This window comes from Crinia signifera, chromosome 3 (assembly GCF_055691185.1).
Source record: "Crinia signifera chromosome 3, ASM5569118v1, whole genome shotgun sequence".
Lineage (NCBI taxonomy): Eukaryota > Metazoa > Chordata > Amphibia > Anura > Myobatrachidae > Crinia > Crinia signifera.
In genome coordinates this window covers 56,154,071-56,170,954 of record NC_139219.1, presented here as the reverse complement: position 1 = coordinate 56,170,954, position 16,884 = coordinate 56,154,071, and the positions used below count along the sequence as shown (strand labels likewise).

General features: G+C 45.3%; 1 protein-coding gene across 1 annotated transcript in view; it reads left to right on the top strand.

Annotated features, from left to right (window-relative positions):
- NDUFAF5 (NADH:ubiquinone oxidoreductase complex assembly factor 5) overlaps positions 1-16,884 on the top strand; it is a 52,943-nt gene that overhangs the window by 7,938 nt on the left and 28,121 nt on the right. The window contains exons 2-3 of the mRNA XM_083175832.1: positions 7,442-7,482; positions 10,744-10,807. Of these exons, the coding sequence (XP_083031958.1) occupies positions 7,442-7,482; positions 10,744-10,807 (105 nt within the window). The remainder of the gene's footprint in view (positions 1-7,441; positions 7,483-10,743; positions 10,808-16,884) is intronic.

The following is a 16,884-nucleotide window of genomic DNA, read 5'->3' as shown; positions in this document are numbered from 1 at the left end:
CATTTTTGTGCCCATTTTCTGCCCAAATCATTGTTGGTCGAAAGAAATTGCAAGTGGGTCATATGTAGGCAACCCCCCATGTGTGGGTTTCAAGTGTAATATGTTTTGACCAACACTGTTTAACCCTTGCAGAACACCAGCTACTTATTCAAAAGGATGATTCTGGGACCCATGCCCACTTTACTGCCCTACTTCTGCCAAATCCTTGTTGGTCAAAAGAAATGGCAAGTGGGTCATATGTAAGTAACCCCCCTGTGTGGATTCCAAGTGTAACATTTTTTGACCAACGCTGTTTAACCCTTGCAGGACACCAGCTACTTATTCAAAATGATGATTCTGGGACCCATGCCCACTTTTCTGCCCTATTTCTGCCCAAATCCTTGTTGGTCAAAAGAAATGGCAAGTGGGTCATATGTAAGTGACCCCCCTGTGCGGGTTTTCAGTGTAATATTTGTTGACCAACGCTGTTTAACCCTTGCAGGACACCAGCTACTTATTCAAAATGATGATTCTGGGACCCATGCCCACTTTTCTGCCCTATTTCTGCCCAAATCCTTGTTGGTCAAAAGAAATGGCAAGTGGGTCATATGTAAGTGACCCCCCTGTGCGGGTTTCCAGTGTAATATTTTTTGACCAACGCTGTTTAACCCTTGCAGGACACCAGCTACTTATTCAAAATGATGATTCTGGGACCCATGCCCACTTTTCTGCCCTATTTCTGCCCAAATCCTTGTTGGTCAAAAGAAATGGCAAGTGGGTCATATGTAAGTGACCCCCCTGTGCGGGTTTCCAGTGTAATATTTGTTGACCAACGCTGTTTAACCCTTGCAGAACACCAGCTACTTATTCAAAATGATGATTCTGTGACCCATGCCCACTTTAGTGCCCTATTTCTGCCCAAATCCTTGCTGGTCAAAATAAATGGCAAGTGGGTCATATGTAAGTGACCCCCCTGTGCGGGTTTCCAGTGTAATATTTTTTGACCAACGCTGTTTAACCCTTGCAGGACACCAGCTACTTATTCAAAATGATATCTGGGACCCATGCCCATTTTTGTGCCCATTTTCTGCCCAAATCATTGTTGGTCGAAAGAAATTGCAAGTGGGTCATATGTAGGCAACCCCCCTGTGTGGGTTTCAAGTGTAATATGTTTTGACCAACACTGTTTAACCCTTGCAGGACACCAGCTACTTATTCAAAATAATGACATCGGTGACCCATGCCCACTTTACTGCCCTATTACTGCCCAAATCCTTGCTGGTCAAAAGCAATGGCAAGTGGGTCATATGTAAGTGACCCCCCTGTGCAGGTTTCCAATGTAATATTTTTTGACCAACGCTGTTTAACCCTTGCAGGACGCCAGCTACTTATTCAAAATGATGATTCTGGGACCCATGCCCATTTTTGTGCCCATTTTCTGCCCAAATCCTTGTTGGTCAAAAGAAATGGCAAGTGGGTCATATGTAAGTAACCCCCCTGTGTGGATTCCAAGTGTAACATTTTTTGACCAACGCTGTTTAACCCTTGCAGGACACCAGCTACTTATTCCAAATGATATCTGGGACCCATGCCCATTTTTGTGCCCATTTTCTGCCCAAATCATTGTTGGTCGAAAGAAATTGCAAGTGGGTCATATGTAGGCAACCCCCCTGTGTGGGTTTCAAGTGTAATATGTTTTGACCAACACTGTTTAACCCTTGCAGAACACCAGCTACTTATTCAAAAGGATGATTCTGGGACCCATGCCCACTTTACTGCCCTACTTCTGCCAAATCCTTGTTGGTCAAAAGAAATGGCAAGTGGGTCATATGTAAGTAACCCCCCTGTGTGGATTCCAAGTGTAACATTTTTTGACCAACGCTGTTTAACCCTTGCAGGACACCAGCTACTTATTCAAAAATGATGATTCTGGGACCCATGCCCACTTTTCTGCCCTATTTCTGCCCAAATCCTTGTTGGTCAAAAGAAATGGCAAGTGGGTCATATGTAAGTGACCCCCCTGTGCGGGTTTTCAGTGTAATATTTGTTGACCAACGCTGTTTAACCCTTGCAGGACACCAGCTACTTATTCAAAATGATGATTCTGGGACCCATGCCCACTTTTCTGCCCTATTTCTGCCCAAATCCTTGTTGGTCAAAAGAAATGGCAAGTGGGTCATATGTAAGTGACCCCCCTGTGCGGGTTTCCAGTGTAATATTTTTTGACCAACGCTGTTTAACCCTTGCAGGACACCAGCTACTTATTCAAAATGATGATTCTGGGACCCATGCCCACTTTTCTGCCCTATTTCTGCCCAAATCCTTGTTGGTCAAAAGAAATGGCAAGTGGGTCATATGTAAGTGACCCCCCTGTGCGGGTTTCCAGTGTAATATTTGTTGACCAACGCTGTTTAACCCTTGCAGAACACCAGCTACTTATTCAAAATGATGATTCTGTGACCCATGCCCACTTTAGTGCCCTATTTCTGCCCAAATCCTTGCTGGTCAAAAGAAATGGCAAGTGGGTCATATGTAAGTGACCCCCCTGTGCGGGTTTCCAGTGTAATATTTTTTGACCAACGCTGTTTAACCCTTGCAGGACACCAGCTACTTATTCAAAATGATATCTGGGACCCATGCCCATTTTTGTGCCCATTTTCTGCCCAAATCATTGTTGGTCGAAAGAAATTGCAAGTGGGTCATATGTAGGCAACCCCCCTGTGTGGGTTTCAAGTGTAATATGTTTTGACCAACACTGTTTAACCCTTGCAGAACACCAGCTACTTATTCAAAAGGATGATTCTGGGACCCATGCCCACTTTACTGCCCTACTTCTGCCAAATCCTTGTTGGTCAAAAGAAATGGCAAGTGGGTCATATGTAAGTAACCCCCCTGTGTGGATTCCAAGTGTAACATTTTTTGACCAACGCTGTTTAACCCTTGCAGGACACCAGCTACTTATTCAAAATGATGATTCTGGGACCCATGCCCACTTTTCTGCCCTATTTCTGCCCAAATCCTTGTTGGTCAAAAGAAATGGCAAGTGGGTCATATGTAAGTGACCCCTCTGTGCGGGTTTCCAGTGTAATATTTGTTGACCAACGCTGTTTAACCCTTGCAGAACACCAGCTACTTATTCAAAATGATGATTCTGTGACCCATGCCCACTTTTCTGCCCTATTTCTGCCCAAATCCTTGCTGGTCAAAAGAAATGGCAAGTGGGTCATATGTAAGTGACCCCCCTGTGCGGGTTTCCAGTGTGATATTTTTTGACCAACGCTGTTTAACCCTTGCAGGACACCAGCTACTTATTCAAAATGATATCTGGGACCCATGCCCACTTTTCTGCCCTATTTCTGCCCAAATCCTTGTTGGTCAAAAGAAATGGCAAGTGGGTCATATGTAAGTGACCCCTCTGTGCGGGTTTCCAGTGTAATATTTGTTGACCAACGCTGTTTAACCCTTGCAGAACACCAGCTACTTATTCAAAATGATGATTCTGGGACCCATGCCCACTTTTCTGCCCTATTTCTGCCCAAATCCTTGCTGGTCAAAAGAAATGGCAAGTGGGTCATATGTAAGTGACCCCCCTGTGCGGGTTTCCAGTGTGATATTTTTTGACCAACGCTGTTTAACCCTTGCAGGACACCAGCTACTTATTCAAAATGATATCTGGGACCCATGCCCACTTTTCTGCCCTATTTCTGCCCAAATCCTTGTTGGTCAAAAGAAATGGCAAGTGGGTCATATGTAAGTGACCCCCCTGTGCGGGTTTCCAGTGTAATATTTGTTGACCAACGCTGTTTAACCCTTGCAGGACACCAGCTACTTATTCAAAATGATGATTCTGGGACCCATGCCCAGTTTAGTGCCCTATTTCTGCCCAAATCCTTGCTGGTCAAAAGAAATGGCAAGTGGGTCATATATAAGTGACCCCCCTGTGCGGGTTTCCAGTGTAATATTTTTTGACCAACGCTGTTTAACCTTTGCAGGACACCAGCTACTTATTCAAAATGATATCTGGGACCCATGCCCATTTTTGTGCCCATTTTCTGCCCAAATCATTGTTGGTCAAAAGAAATTGCAAGTGGGTCATATGTAGGCAACCCACCTGTGTGGGTTTCAAGTGTAATATGTTTTGACCAACACTGTTTAACCCTTGCAGGACACCAGCTACTTATTCAAAATAATGACATCTGTGACCCATGCCCACTTTACTGCCCTATTACTGCCCAAATCCTTGCTGGTCAAAAGCAATGGCAAGTGGGTCATATGTAAGTGACCCCCCTGTGCAGGTTTCCAGTGTAATATTTTTTGACCAACGCTGTTTAACCCTTGCAGGACGCCAGCTACTTATTCAAAATGATGATTCTGGGACCCATGCCCATTTTTGTGCCCATTTTCTGCCCAAATCCTTGTTGGTCAAAAGAAATGGCAAGTGGGTCATATGTAAGTAACCCCCCTGTGTGGATTCCAAGTGTAACATTTTTTGACCAACGCAGTTTAACCCTTGCAGGACACCAGCTACTTATTCCAAATGATATCTGGGACCCATGCCCATTTTTGTGCCCATTTTCTGCCCAAATCATTGTTGGTCGAAAGAAATTGCAAGTGGGTCATATGTAGGCAACCCCCCTGTGTGGGTTTCAAGTGTAATATGTTTTGACCAACACTGTTTAACCCTTGCAGAACACCAGCTACTTATTCAAAATGATGATTCTGGGACCCATGCCCACTTTACTGCCCTACTTCTGCCCAAATCCTTGTTGGTCAAAAGAAATGGCAAGTGGGTCATATGTAAGTAACCCCCCTGTGTGGATTCCAAGTGTAACATTTTTTGACCAACGCTGTTTAACCCTTGCAGGACACCAGCTACTTATTCAAAATGATGATTCTGGGACCCATGCCCACTTTTCTGCCCTATTTCTGTCCAAATCCTTGTTGGTCAAAAGAAATGGCAAGTGGGTCATATGTAAGTGACCCCCCTGTGCGGGTTTCCAGTGTAATATTTGTTGACCAACGCTGTTTAACCCTTGCAGAACACCAGCTACTTATTCAAAATGATGATTCTGTGACCCATGCCCACTTTAGTGCCCTATTTCTGCCCAAATCCTTGCTGGTCAAAAGAAATGGCAAGTGGGTCATATGTAAGTGACCCCCCTGTGCGGGTTTCCAGTGTGAAATTTTTTGACCAACGCTGTTTAACCCTTGCAGGACACCAGCTACTTATTCAAAATGATATCTGGGACCCATGCCCACTTTTCTGCCCTATTTCTGCCCAAATCCTTGTTGGTCAAAAGAAATGGCAAGTGGGTCATATGTAAGTGACCCCCCTGTGCGGGTTTCCAGTGTAATATTTGTTGACCAACGCTGTTTAACCCTTGCAGAACACCAGCTACTTATTCAAAATGATGATTCTGTGACCCATGCCCACTTTAGTGCCCTATTTCTGCCCAAATCCTTGCTGGTCAAAAGAAATGGCAAGTGGGTCATATGTAAGTGACCCCCCTGTGCGGGTTTCCAGTGTAATATTTTTTGACCAACGCTGTTTAACCCTTGCAGGACGCCAGCTACTTATTCAAAATGATATCTGGGACCCATGCCCATTTTTGTGCCCATTTTCTGCCCAAATCATTGTTGGTCAAAAGAAATTGCAAGTGGGTCATATGTAGGCAACCCACCTGTGTGGGTTTCAAGTGTAATATGTTTTGACCAACACTGTTTAACCCTTGCAGGACGCCAGCTACTTATTCAAAATGATGATTCTGGGACCCATGCCCATTTTTGTGCCCATTTTCTGCCCAAATCCTTGTTGGTCAAAAGAAATGGCAAGTGGGTCATATGTAAGTGACCCCCCTGTGTGGATTCCAAGTGTAAGATTTTTTGACCAACGCTGTTTAACCCTTGCAGAACACCAGCTACTTATTCAAAATGATGATTCTGGGACCCATGCCCACTTTAGTGCCCTATTTCTGCCCAAATCCTTGTTGGTCAAAAGAAATGGCAAGTGGGTCATATGTAAGTGACCCCCCTGTGCGGGTTTCCAGTGTAATATTTTTTGACCAACGCTGTTTAACCCTTGCAGGACACCAGCTACTTATTCAAAATGATGAATTCTGGGACCCATGCCCACTTTAGTGCCCAATTTCTGCCCAAAACCTTGTTGGTCAAAAGAAATTGCTAGTGGGTCATATGTACGTGACCCCCCTGTGTTGATTTCTGCAGTCAAATTTGTGGTTCATGATTTATTAACCCTTGTAACAGTGATTGTTCTGAATAAGAAGCTGGAGCTCGAATAAGAAGCTGGAGCTCGAATAAGAAGCTGGAGCTCGAATAAGAAGCCAACTTCAGCCTCGTAGAAACCCCCTTGTATGTGAAAATTCCACGTGACAGCCATTTCCAGCAACTGTTCTTGTGTCCGCAGCTGCAATTACCAGTATGGGGATGTACACCAGCCGCATGCTTGGTGCAAGTCTGCATACACTCCTGCGAAACGCCTTCAAGGCAGAAGAACTCACCACCCAGTGTTCTCCAGTTTCATGGAAATTGCCATCCAGGGATGGGGAACCTTTGGCCCTCCAGCTGTTTTTGAACTACACACACCAGCATGGCCTGCAACAGTTTTAGCATGGCCAAATAGCAAAACTGTAGCAGGGCATGCTGGGATGTGTAGTTCATCAACAGCTGGAGGGTCAAAGGTTCACCATCCCTGGATTAATGGATTAATCGGTACCCATTACCAATCTCTGTAAATGTGCAAATTAATGATTAAGACAGTGCTCCCAAACTTACTTAAATCATGGCACCCTAGAGTATGAGTTTTTTTCAAGGTACCCCCAGTCCAAAAGTTTCTTATTGATCAATATATTTTTTGAGAAATAAATAAAATACATTTGTTTACCTGTCACCCTTCAATTCAGGTATGTGGATTGTGGACATAGTTGGCGTTCTAATTGTCCACATGTTTTAGATTTGGTTTTGCCTCTCAATTTGACCATAAATAATTAAATTTGGCCCTGGACCCCAGCTCTTGGTTGTACACAGTTTGGAAACCGCTGGATTATGTGCATACCCTAACAGCCTCACACACTAAGCGATATTACAAATTATATCGCTCATTTTGGCCCTTCTAAGAGATATCATTTGTAATATCGTCCAGTGTGTGTGTTCATTGTTAACGATGCACAATCACGCATGTGAACAGTGTCTATTCACTGAAGAGAGAGACAGGGGACATGGCCAGCGGCTCACACAGAGCAGGCAATGCTGCCACAGCTGGGAAAAGGGGGCATGGTCTCATGAGGAAGGCTGATATCATAGGCCACACCCTCTTGTCACAAGCTCATCGGTCTCGGCTACAGGAAGTTGAGAGGCAATGCCTCCACTTTTGGAAAATCCTTGATACAACTTTGTATTTTTCCTTCCTTATCCTTCATGGTAATTGTCATTTCCTTTCTTACAGGTTGGAGGCCGTATTGCGGACCGTGTGTTTGATGTAGCGAGGTGAGTAACAAAGTTTTTATTACCCAGGTAAAGCACATGCTGCAAATTTATGCAAATTAATAAAAAAAATTAAGAGCTGCCTTAAATTAGAAGATTGGCGGTACTTGTGTATTATAACGGCGCCCGATTTCATCCAAATCGCATCCGATATCGCATCCGATTTATCGGCCGGTTTGATCTGCGATGCGATTTTGCGTCCAATTTTCGGCCGATTTTTTTTTTTGCCGATTTTCGGCCATTTCCTGATGATTTGCATGTTATTCCATCCTTGCACACCCCCAGGTACTATGCGATGGTATGCGATGTGATTTTCGGGAAAATGCCCCTGATTGTACAATTAAATATCGTATAGCAACGCATGCCAGCAAGTGACATGCGATGCGATGTGATTTGCAATGTTAAATGCACCCCCATTGTTAACGCCACCCCCACTATCAATGCCAACCCGAAGCGTGGCGAGCGCAGCGGTACGCGTCCTCCGACCTTTTCATACCCCCACTATCCACGTCGGCGTGGAGTTGATTTTAGATAGTGTGGCGAGCGCAGTGAGCCACCGAGCCTGAAGCGTGGCGAGGGGACGCGGTTTACTTTACATGTATTCCGCGTCCCCTTGCGGGGCTCGCTGCGCTCGCCACGCTTCGGGCTCGGTGGCTCGCTGCGCTCGCCACACTATCTAAAATCAACTCCACGCCGACGTGGATAGTGGGGGTATGAAAAGGTCGGAGGACGCGTACCGCCGCCCCTCGCGGGCTCGCTGCGCTCACCACGCTTCGGGTTGGCGTTGATAGTGGGGGTGGCGTTAACAATGGCGGTGCATTTAACATTGTAAGCACCCATCAGGGTGATTGTACAATTACAAATCAAATCGCTTCACATGCATCGCATGGCATGCATCACATGCCACTATATTGCATGCGATGCACTACGATGGAAATCGGGGGTGTGCAATAATGGAACAGCATGCAAATTGGCCGGAAAAAATGAAAAATCGGCCAAAAATTGGCCGCAAAATCGCATCCTATTTTTCCATGCGATTTTCGGCCGATTTCGTGGGCGCCGTGATAATACACAAGTACCGATTGGCTACCATCAATTTGATGGCACAGTCCAGGTCACCATGGCATCAGAAATATGCAGCTATTGTCTTTCACTAAATTGGACAGACTTGTTATAACTAAAGCTTCCCATACACGGTCCGTTTAACGGATCCGTTTGGGACTTAAATAGTACACATCGGATCGGATTGCATGCCTTGTGCATGCACTGCGATCCGATATGATGTTTACCTAGTACAAAAAGTATGTGCAGCACATACTTTTTGTACCGTACTTTGTGATGCGCGGGAGCGTGCATCGCATAGTACAGAACGGAGCTGGTCCACAACGGACCGTGTATGGGCTCCTTAAGTTATGGGCCTGATTTGTGGCAGTAATAGGTGACCCCACTCCATGTAGGAAATTTGGTTGCTAGAGAAACATTAATCGTTTTTTTTCTGTGTCTTTTCCCACGCAATTGTGTGGGGTGTTTTTGGACAGCTTCTGAGTCATGTTTGGACAGATCCAGGCAATTATTAGGTTCTTTTTTTTATTTTATGATTTTCCTTTTTGTATGACTATGACTGCAACCTGTAAATAAAACGGTCTGCACTCCATTGTACCATATGCTGCGGGGTGGCCAAGTAGCCAGCAATCCTGCTGTCTAAAGTTTTACCTGTAGTACAGAAGGCACTGTCTGTAGGAGGGGAAATTCTGTTACTGTTTATTAAAAGGGAACCTATTATCTACACATGCTTCATTAGAATCTGGTGGAATGACCCTTGCTTGCATTTTGTCCCTTTCACCGCCCCAAAACTAATGTCTCCCATTCCTAATAAAACTTTATGAATGTCATCTCCAGATTTGTCTACTCTTGACCATATTAATAAATGCTCCCACCTTAACCACTTCTGAACTACCAAGCTGACATACCTTTGCGTTTCCCTATAATTTATTTATTAACAGTTTCTTATAAAATAATTATAAACGCTAATTCCATTAGCGTTTGTACAAAGTACCTATATTGGTGTCCCTATACCCTGGAAAACTAGCTGATTAAATCATAAAAGCCTTTATCTAAAAAGGCCTACAAACAGGGTGAATTCTGGGCATTTCTAAGTGTTCTCATTAGATCGCTTAGAAAATGCCCCTACATCGCTCCGTGTGTAGGGGCCATAGCGATAGTGATGCGTGTCCTCGCGCATCGCTATCACCCAGGATGCTGGATAAATGTAGTAATCGCCGGTGTCCGGGCCATTGTTCTCACCGGAGAACACTGGCCCTGACAGATCACTCAGCACATATCGCTCAGTGCTGAGCGATCTAGCTGAGCAATCTGGTATCCGGACTGATTGTCTACAACAAAAAGATAGACAGCCATTAGGTCGACACCACTAGTTCGACAACTCAATAGGTCGACATGCTTTTAGGTCGACACTGTCTAGGTCGACAGTCAAAAGGTCGACATGGTTTTTTTCACAGTTTTTTGAGCCGACATGTGCCGACAGGCGGTATTTCATGCCCTACCATCCACTAGGGCATGGAGTTAGATTATAATAGTGTGCCGAGCACAGCGAGGCACCGTGCCCGAAGCATTGCGAGCGATGCGAGGGGCTGCGGTTCACTTCAAACTGTGTCCATGTCAACTGTGTCGACAATTGGGTCAAAAAACAGTGAAAAAAACCATGTCGACCTTTTGACTGTCGACCTAGACACTGTTGACCTAATGGCAGTGTCGACCTAATGGCATGTCGACCTAATATTTGTTTCTATATTTGATTCTATATTTGTCAGTTTGTATATGTTACCATATGTCAGGGTTGCCGACCCTCCCGGAATTTGCGAGTCTCCCGAAAATCGGGTCCTTCCTCCCGGCCCCCGGAAGGGTGGGCAACCCTCCCGGAATCAGAGGGACCCCCACTGAGCCCCCCGATCGCGGCATTTATATGCCGCAATCCGCGGGTCTCAGGGGAGGGGGCGGAGCTAAAACGGCACAATTGTGATGTTTTAGCCCCGCCCCCCCATGGATATCAGTTATTTAGCATATTTCCTGTAATGGGGGCGGGGCATAATGACGTCATGGTTAAGCCCCGCCCCCAAAAGTTGTAATGAAAGATTCCTCTCCGGGCTTCTCCCGGAGAGGATTTTTTGAAAGTCGGCAACCCTGCTATATGTTTTGTATTGATTTATTATAACAACATAAAATATATTTGCCTTTCCTTTGCAGAACATTTCCTTTTGCCTTAGATCTTAGTTCTGGAAGAGGTTATACATCACATAATTTAACAAAGGTATGTATACTACCCTTCTCCACAATCGGTATTACACATGTAGGGCACTTTTAAAGTAGCTGTCCCACTTAGTACAATATGGTCTTTATATGGCAAGTTAAGCCACTTTTAATCAACCAACGGATCATTATTTCCTGTACAAAATCTCAAAGGGGGGTTCCAACGCCTCTCTGCTCATTACATCATGTGTCATGTGACTGTAGATGCCATTGTAGTCTTGGATTCTAAATTACTAATCAAATTCTAAAGAAAAACAACAATTTTTGTGATCCAGTTTGGAAGAATCCACCTAGCACGTCCCATAAAAAAATTCCAATATTTTTCCAGCTCTGTGGTCAATCCTTATGTGTACTTTTTAGCTTATAAACAAGGTGCTTCAGTAGAATTGGGGCAAATGGGTGTATCCAGTTTAAAGATGAAAGGATTGAAGCATCTTTATATTTACAACAGTTTGGACCAGTGGTGTCAAACTCATGGCCCTCCAGTTGTGGACCTACATGTTCCAGCATCCCCATGCCACAGTTTTAGCAATCCATTATATAAAATATGTGGCAGGGCATGCTGGGATATGTAGTTCCACAACAGCTGGAGGGTCATGAGTTTGACACCACTGGTTTGGACCAAGCATTTTAAATGCAGCCAGCAATATTGTAATAATTTTTTTATGCAACCACTGGCAAAGATTCTCACAGGTAATTCTGTCATTGACAATTGTAAATTAGCAACATATTGAATGTGAAAGTGTCTGATAAACTTCTTGGAAGCGCTCATTGGGCAGTAATCATGGAAATATAGATAGTGCTAGTGGTAGTCTCAACTACACGTGGTGGCAGCACGCCACCTAAAAGTACTATAGTGACTTGTTGGAGCCAAGGAAGGCTGCCTCTAGATCTGTGGAAGGGCTGGCCGGTTAGGGTATGATTAGTGGACAGTGGAAATTCATCATATTTTTGTAAATGATTTGCTGATATGTTGAACTGTCGAAAAACACTGGCCCTTATTCAGGTTCATTGGCAAAGGCAAATTCCTTCTCAAATGGGCAAAACCACGTGCACTGCAGGTGGGGCAGATGTAACTTGTGCAGAGAGAATTAGATTTGGGTGAGTTATTTTATTTCTGTGCAGAGTAAATACTGGCTGCTGTATTTTTACACTGCAATATAGATCTCACTTTGGAGTAAAACCCCACCCAAATCTAATTCTCTCTGCACCTGCTACACCCATATGCAGTGCACATGGTTTTGTCCATTTGAGAAGGAATTTGCCTTTGCGAGTGAACCAGAATAATGGCCACTGTCTGGTGGACTAGTGGTGTCTTACCTTCTCCCGGAGGTTGCAGCAACTCCAGCATCAACTTCTCCTTTGAGTTCTGGCGGGATTGCCTCTACTGCATCGGTATTTTCCCCTCTACATTAAATCCTAATCCTTAACCCTCTCCTAGTTCAAAACCCCTTTACCCCAACCCTTGCAGCCTAATCTTAATCCTCCTGGCTGTTTCTACCACTGACCGCCTGATTGTCAACATTTCATATAGCGACATTTCATTCGGGATGTCAACATGGTGACGGTTGACTTTCTGACCGGATCCCGGGCTGTCCTCCTTTCGGTAAATTAGGTGCAGTCAAGGTTGGAAGAATAGTGCTAAATAAAAGTAAAATAATTATATTAATTTACATTCTTTCTGTGTTCTTATCACTTCAAAATCTGCATGTTTGTCTTTCTCTGAATACTTTTAAGTATCACGGAATAAAAGTCTTTTCTTTAAGAACATTAATAAATAAAGTACTGTAGACCTGTAAATAAACTTGAAATGGAATTATTTATTTTTGTTCTGCTTGCAGTCTTGTTCAGTATTTCAGATCGCTCCTTCTAGGAAATAATAGATGTGATTCATATGCTGTGTACACACGGTGCAATATGATTGCTAGCGATATATTGCCAGCAATCATATTGCTCAGTGTTTCCTTTTCATCAGCGATGAAAAGGAGACACTGCTACGGGACGGAGGGGGAGTGCAGCAGCAGCAGACGCTGCTGCTGTCACTTTGAAGGGAGGAAGGAGGGAGCAGCGGCACGGGGCTGGGGAGATCAATGCTGATCTCCCCGGCGCTGACCTCCGTGAAGGGAGGAGGGAGGGAGCAGCGGCACTGGGCTGCGCTGACCTCCCGGCACAGTGATTGCCGGGGAAAGCCGCTGGTCGCAGGAGCATGCTCCAGCGACCAGCAGGGAGTGCATACGGGAGCGAGCAGCTGGCGATTTATCGCCAGCTGCGCTCCAAATCACTGGCAATATGGTCGCTCAGCGACTATATTCCCAGCGATTTTACCTAATATTGCTCCTGTGTGTACACACCAATAGGTCAAAGTCAGCTCTTCTCTCTTACAGCATAACAAAATAAAGGGTACTTATGTAGTATCTGGGCTGCCGATTTCTAAATCGGGTACATCGCATCGCATCGCATGCGACCATCGGATGCGATGCCCTGATTTTTCCATAGGAATCAATGTTAAAATGGACTGAGTCCATTTTAACATGGAATTCAATGGGAAAAAGGGGTCCTTTTCATACCCCTACTATCCAAGTGGGCATGGAGTTGGATATAAACCTGTGGCGAGCGTAGCGAGCCACCGAGCCCGAAGCGTGGCGAGCGGACACAGAATACCGTCCCCTCGCGGGGCTCGCTTCGCTCGCCACGCTTCGGGCTCGGTGGCTCGCTACGCTCGCCACAGGTTTATATCCAACTCCATGCCCACTTGGATAGTAGGGGTATGAAAAGGACCCCTTTTTCCCATTGAATTCCATGTTAAAATGGACTCAGTCCATTTTAACATTGATTCCTATGGAAAAATCGGGTCATCGCATCCGATGGTCGCATGCGATGCGATGCGATATCGCATCGCATCGCATCTGATTGTATGCCTTAACTTAAGGCAGGGGTCTTCAACCCATGGCCCGCGGGCCACGAGTGGCCCGCGGAGCTGATCTCAGTGGCCCCCTGCCTGCCAGCCCGCCATGCACAGGATTTTTTTTTTTTTAAAGTAAAAGAAAACGCTGCCGAGGGAGGCAGCGTAATGGAGTCCCCCCGGGTCCTGCCTACCCGATTTCCATTGGCTGCAGGCAGGGCAGAGTGGATCCAGTGCGGCTGAGGGAGGAGGAGGCACGTCTGGTCACGAGCTGGGGAGTTGGGACCCGACGAAGCTGCGGGAGGAGGAGGTACAGCTGGCGGGAGCAGGGGACCTGGCAATGCTGCAGGCATTACTGGGGGCATTGTGTGTGGGGCATTACTGAGGGCATTGTGTGTGAGGGGCACTGCTGGGGCATTGTGTGTGAGGGGCACTGCTGGGGCATTGGGTGTGAGGGGCACTGCTGGGGCATTGGGTGTGAGGGGCACTGCTGGGGCATTGGGTGTGAGGGGCACTGCTGGGGCATTGGGTGTGAGGGGCACTGCTGGGGCATCATATGTATAAGCAGGAGTACTGCTGGCATTATGGTCTGTGGCATAATGGGCATCAGTGTGGGGCATAATGTGCAATGGGCATAATTTTTGTGTGGATTAATGTGTAATGGGCATCACAGTGTGCGGCATAATGTGTAATGTGTATTATGTATAAACAGTGTAACAGTGTATATTGATTTAAGTAGCCTTTCATTGTTTGGGTTTGATCTGTGAGGCGTACTAGGTCACTGTGTGGGCCTTCATGTTTATATGTCACTGTGCAGCCTTCAGTCAACTAAAGCGTGTTAGGACAACGACCATTCCTGCGTTAACCAATGTCTGGTCATGCAGGTTGCAAAAAAAGGTGTCAGGTAATTGTTTTCCTGCTAGTTCACACTCGTTATAATTAGGCCACACCCCTTTTTTGGGAGCGCGCCTACGGCGCGTGCAATTTATTCAATATCAAATTATATATATGGGGGGGGGCACAAATTTTACTGTTTGCACTGGAACCCAAATTGGCTGCTGATAACTATTTGGGTATGTGTGTGTGTGGGGTGTGTGTGTGTGTGGGGGTGTTATGTGCTGAGTATGGGCGGCTGTGCCAACTATCTATGAAAGACTGTGCTGACGTTATAGGGGAGCTGTGATTCTATGAGGCTGTCCGAAATACCGCAGTAGAGTATAGTGGCCCTCGGGCTTCACTGGATTTTTTTAGGTGGCCCACGCTGTCTTAAAGGTTGAAGACCCCTGACTTAAGGCATACAATCAAAAAATCGGCAGCCCAGATACTACATAAGTACCAAATAAAGTATAGCTTGTGTGTCAACATTGTCTGGGCCAGCAGGTGTCACTGTTGCTGCTTGGTTACAAGTGTGCTTACTGCTGAAAGGATTCAAATAAGTCTCTGCAAAAGCTGAAGGGACTTCTGCAAAAGGGTGCAGTATATATTGGGGTCGTCAATGTCTAAGTTGACCCCAAAATGCACAAGGTCGACACATAAATAGTCTGGCTTGATTTTTTTTCATGTTTTTTTGAGTTAGTGTCAACACCTGAGCATGTGGACCCACTAATTAGTGTACCTCTTAGCTCACCTTGCTTTCAGGATTTAGACACCCCCCCCCCCCTGCAAACCGAACTGTAACCGGACCTTTAGGAATTACATAGACAGATACCATTTTTATTATCAATATAGGATGGGTGTGGTATAGGGTTTCGACAGTCGGTATCCCGACTGGACGAACTCAGACAGCATGGAGAGCGCAACAAAACCCCTTGAGGGGGTGACTGCGCTCGCCACGCTGCGTGCACGGTGGCTCGCCACCTATTCTATTCTCCCTCTACGGGGGTCGTGGACCCCCACGCGGGAGAATAGCTGGTGGCCATCGGGAACCCGTCTGTCAGTGTTTTAACAGTCGGGATTCTGACGTCGAGTAAATGACTATCGGGATCCCGACTGTCGGGACCCTGTCTGGCACCCTATAGGATATGGGGACTAGCTCTCCTGCTGATAGGGTATGGCTGAATTAATGACTATAATCCCTGTATAAGGATTGTCTGTGTCTGCAAAAAGTATTATAATAAAATTAGTTCATAATGCTGATGGTTAAGGTGTGGACATGGTGCAATTCAGGTCCAATTAGATTTTGACTATTCGATTTTAGCTAACTGCGCTTTAGATTTAGACTATCTTGCAATTTGGCCCTAGGCCAAATACATTCTACAGTCAAGATAGACTCACCTGCACAGTCTATATTTCTATGCGATACGGACTGAACGGGGGCGCGCATCGGCATAGAAATGATTGAACACTGCATAGTGGCACAGAACTCTGCATTTCATTTGCTGAATGTGGCTGAACACTGTGCGATTCAGACCAACTTTCCATTAGATTTTCACTATATAGTCAAAATTGATAGCAAGAATCACACGTGGGGTGAAATGTAATAAGATGAGAGATTCAAAAAGTGAGAGATTTGGTAAGAAATCTCCAGTTTTTTTAAAGTGGCAATCATTGACACAGCAAAACCAGTGTGATTTTGCTGTGTCAATGATTGCCACTTTAAAAAAACTGGAGATTTCTTACCAAATCTCTCACTTTCTGAATCTCTCATCCTATTACATTTCACCCCTTGTGTCCAAATGATGAATTTCCGCACCGCTCATTTTCGACAATGATAGCATGTCAACATTTCAGCAGTGTCAACGTGGCAAATGTCGACAAGCTGAAAATGTGGGCATTCTCATGTCGAGATGAATGTGAAGATTCTAACCTTCATGAAAATATGCCGAAACCATAATGGGATTCTAATGAGGGAATGGGTAATGTAAAAGTCCTCAATAAAAATAATTACAGGACCCCGGTAAGTTACTGCAGGTGGTCATCACATCACAATCACAATTCAACAGATTTTTCTGGGGCCAGATGCACTAAGCTTGAAAAGTGATAAAATGGAGAGTGATAATCAACCAACCAATCAGCTCCTGCATGACATTTTGCAAACACAGTCTGTGACATGGCAGGTAGGAGCTGATTGGCTGGCTGTCTATCACTCTCCATTTTATCACTTTTGAAGCTTAGTGCATCTGGCCCCAGAAAAATCTGTTGAATTGTGATTGTGATGTGATGACCACCTGCAGTAA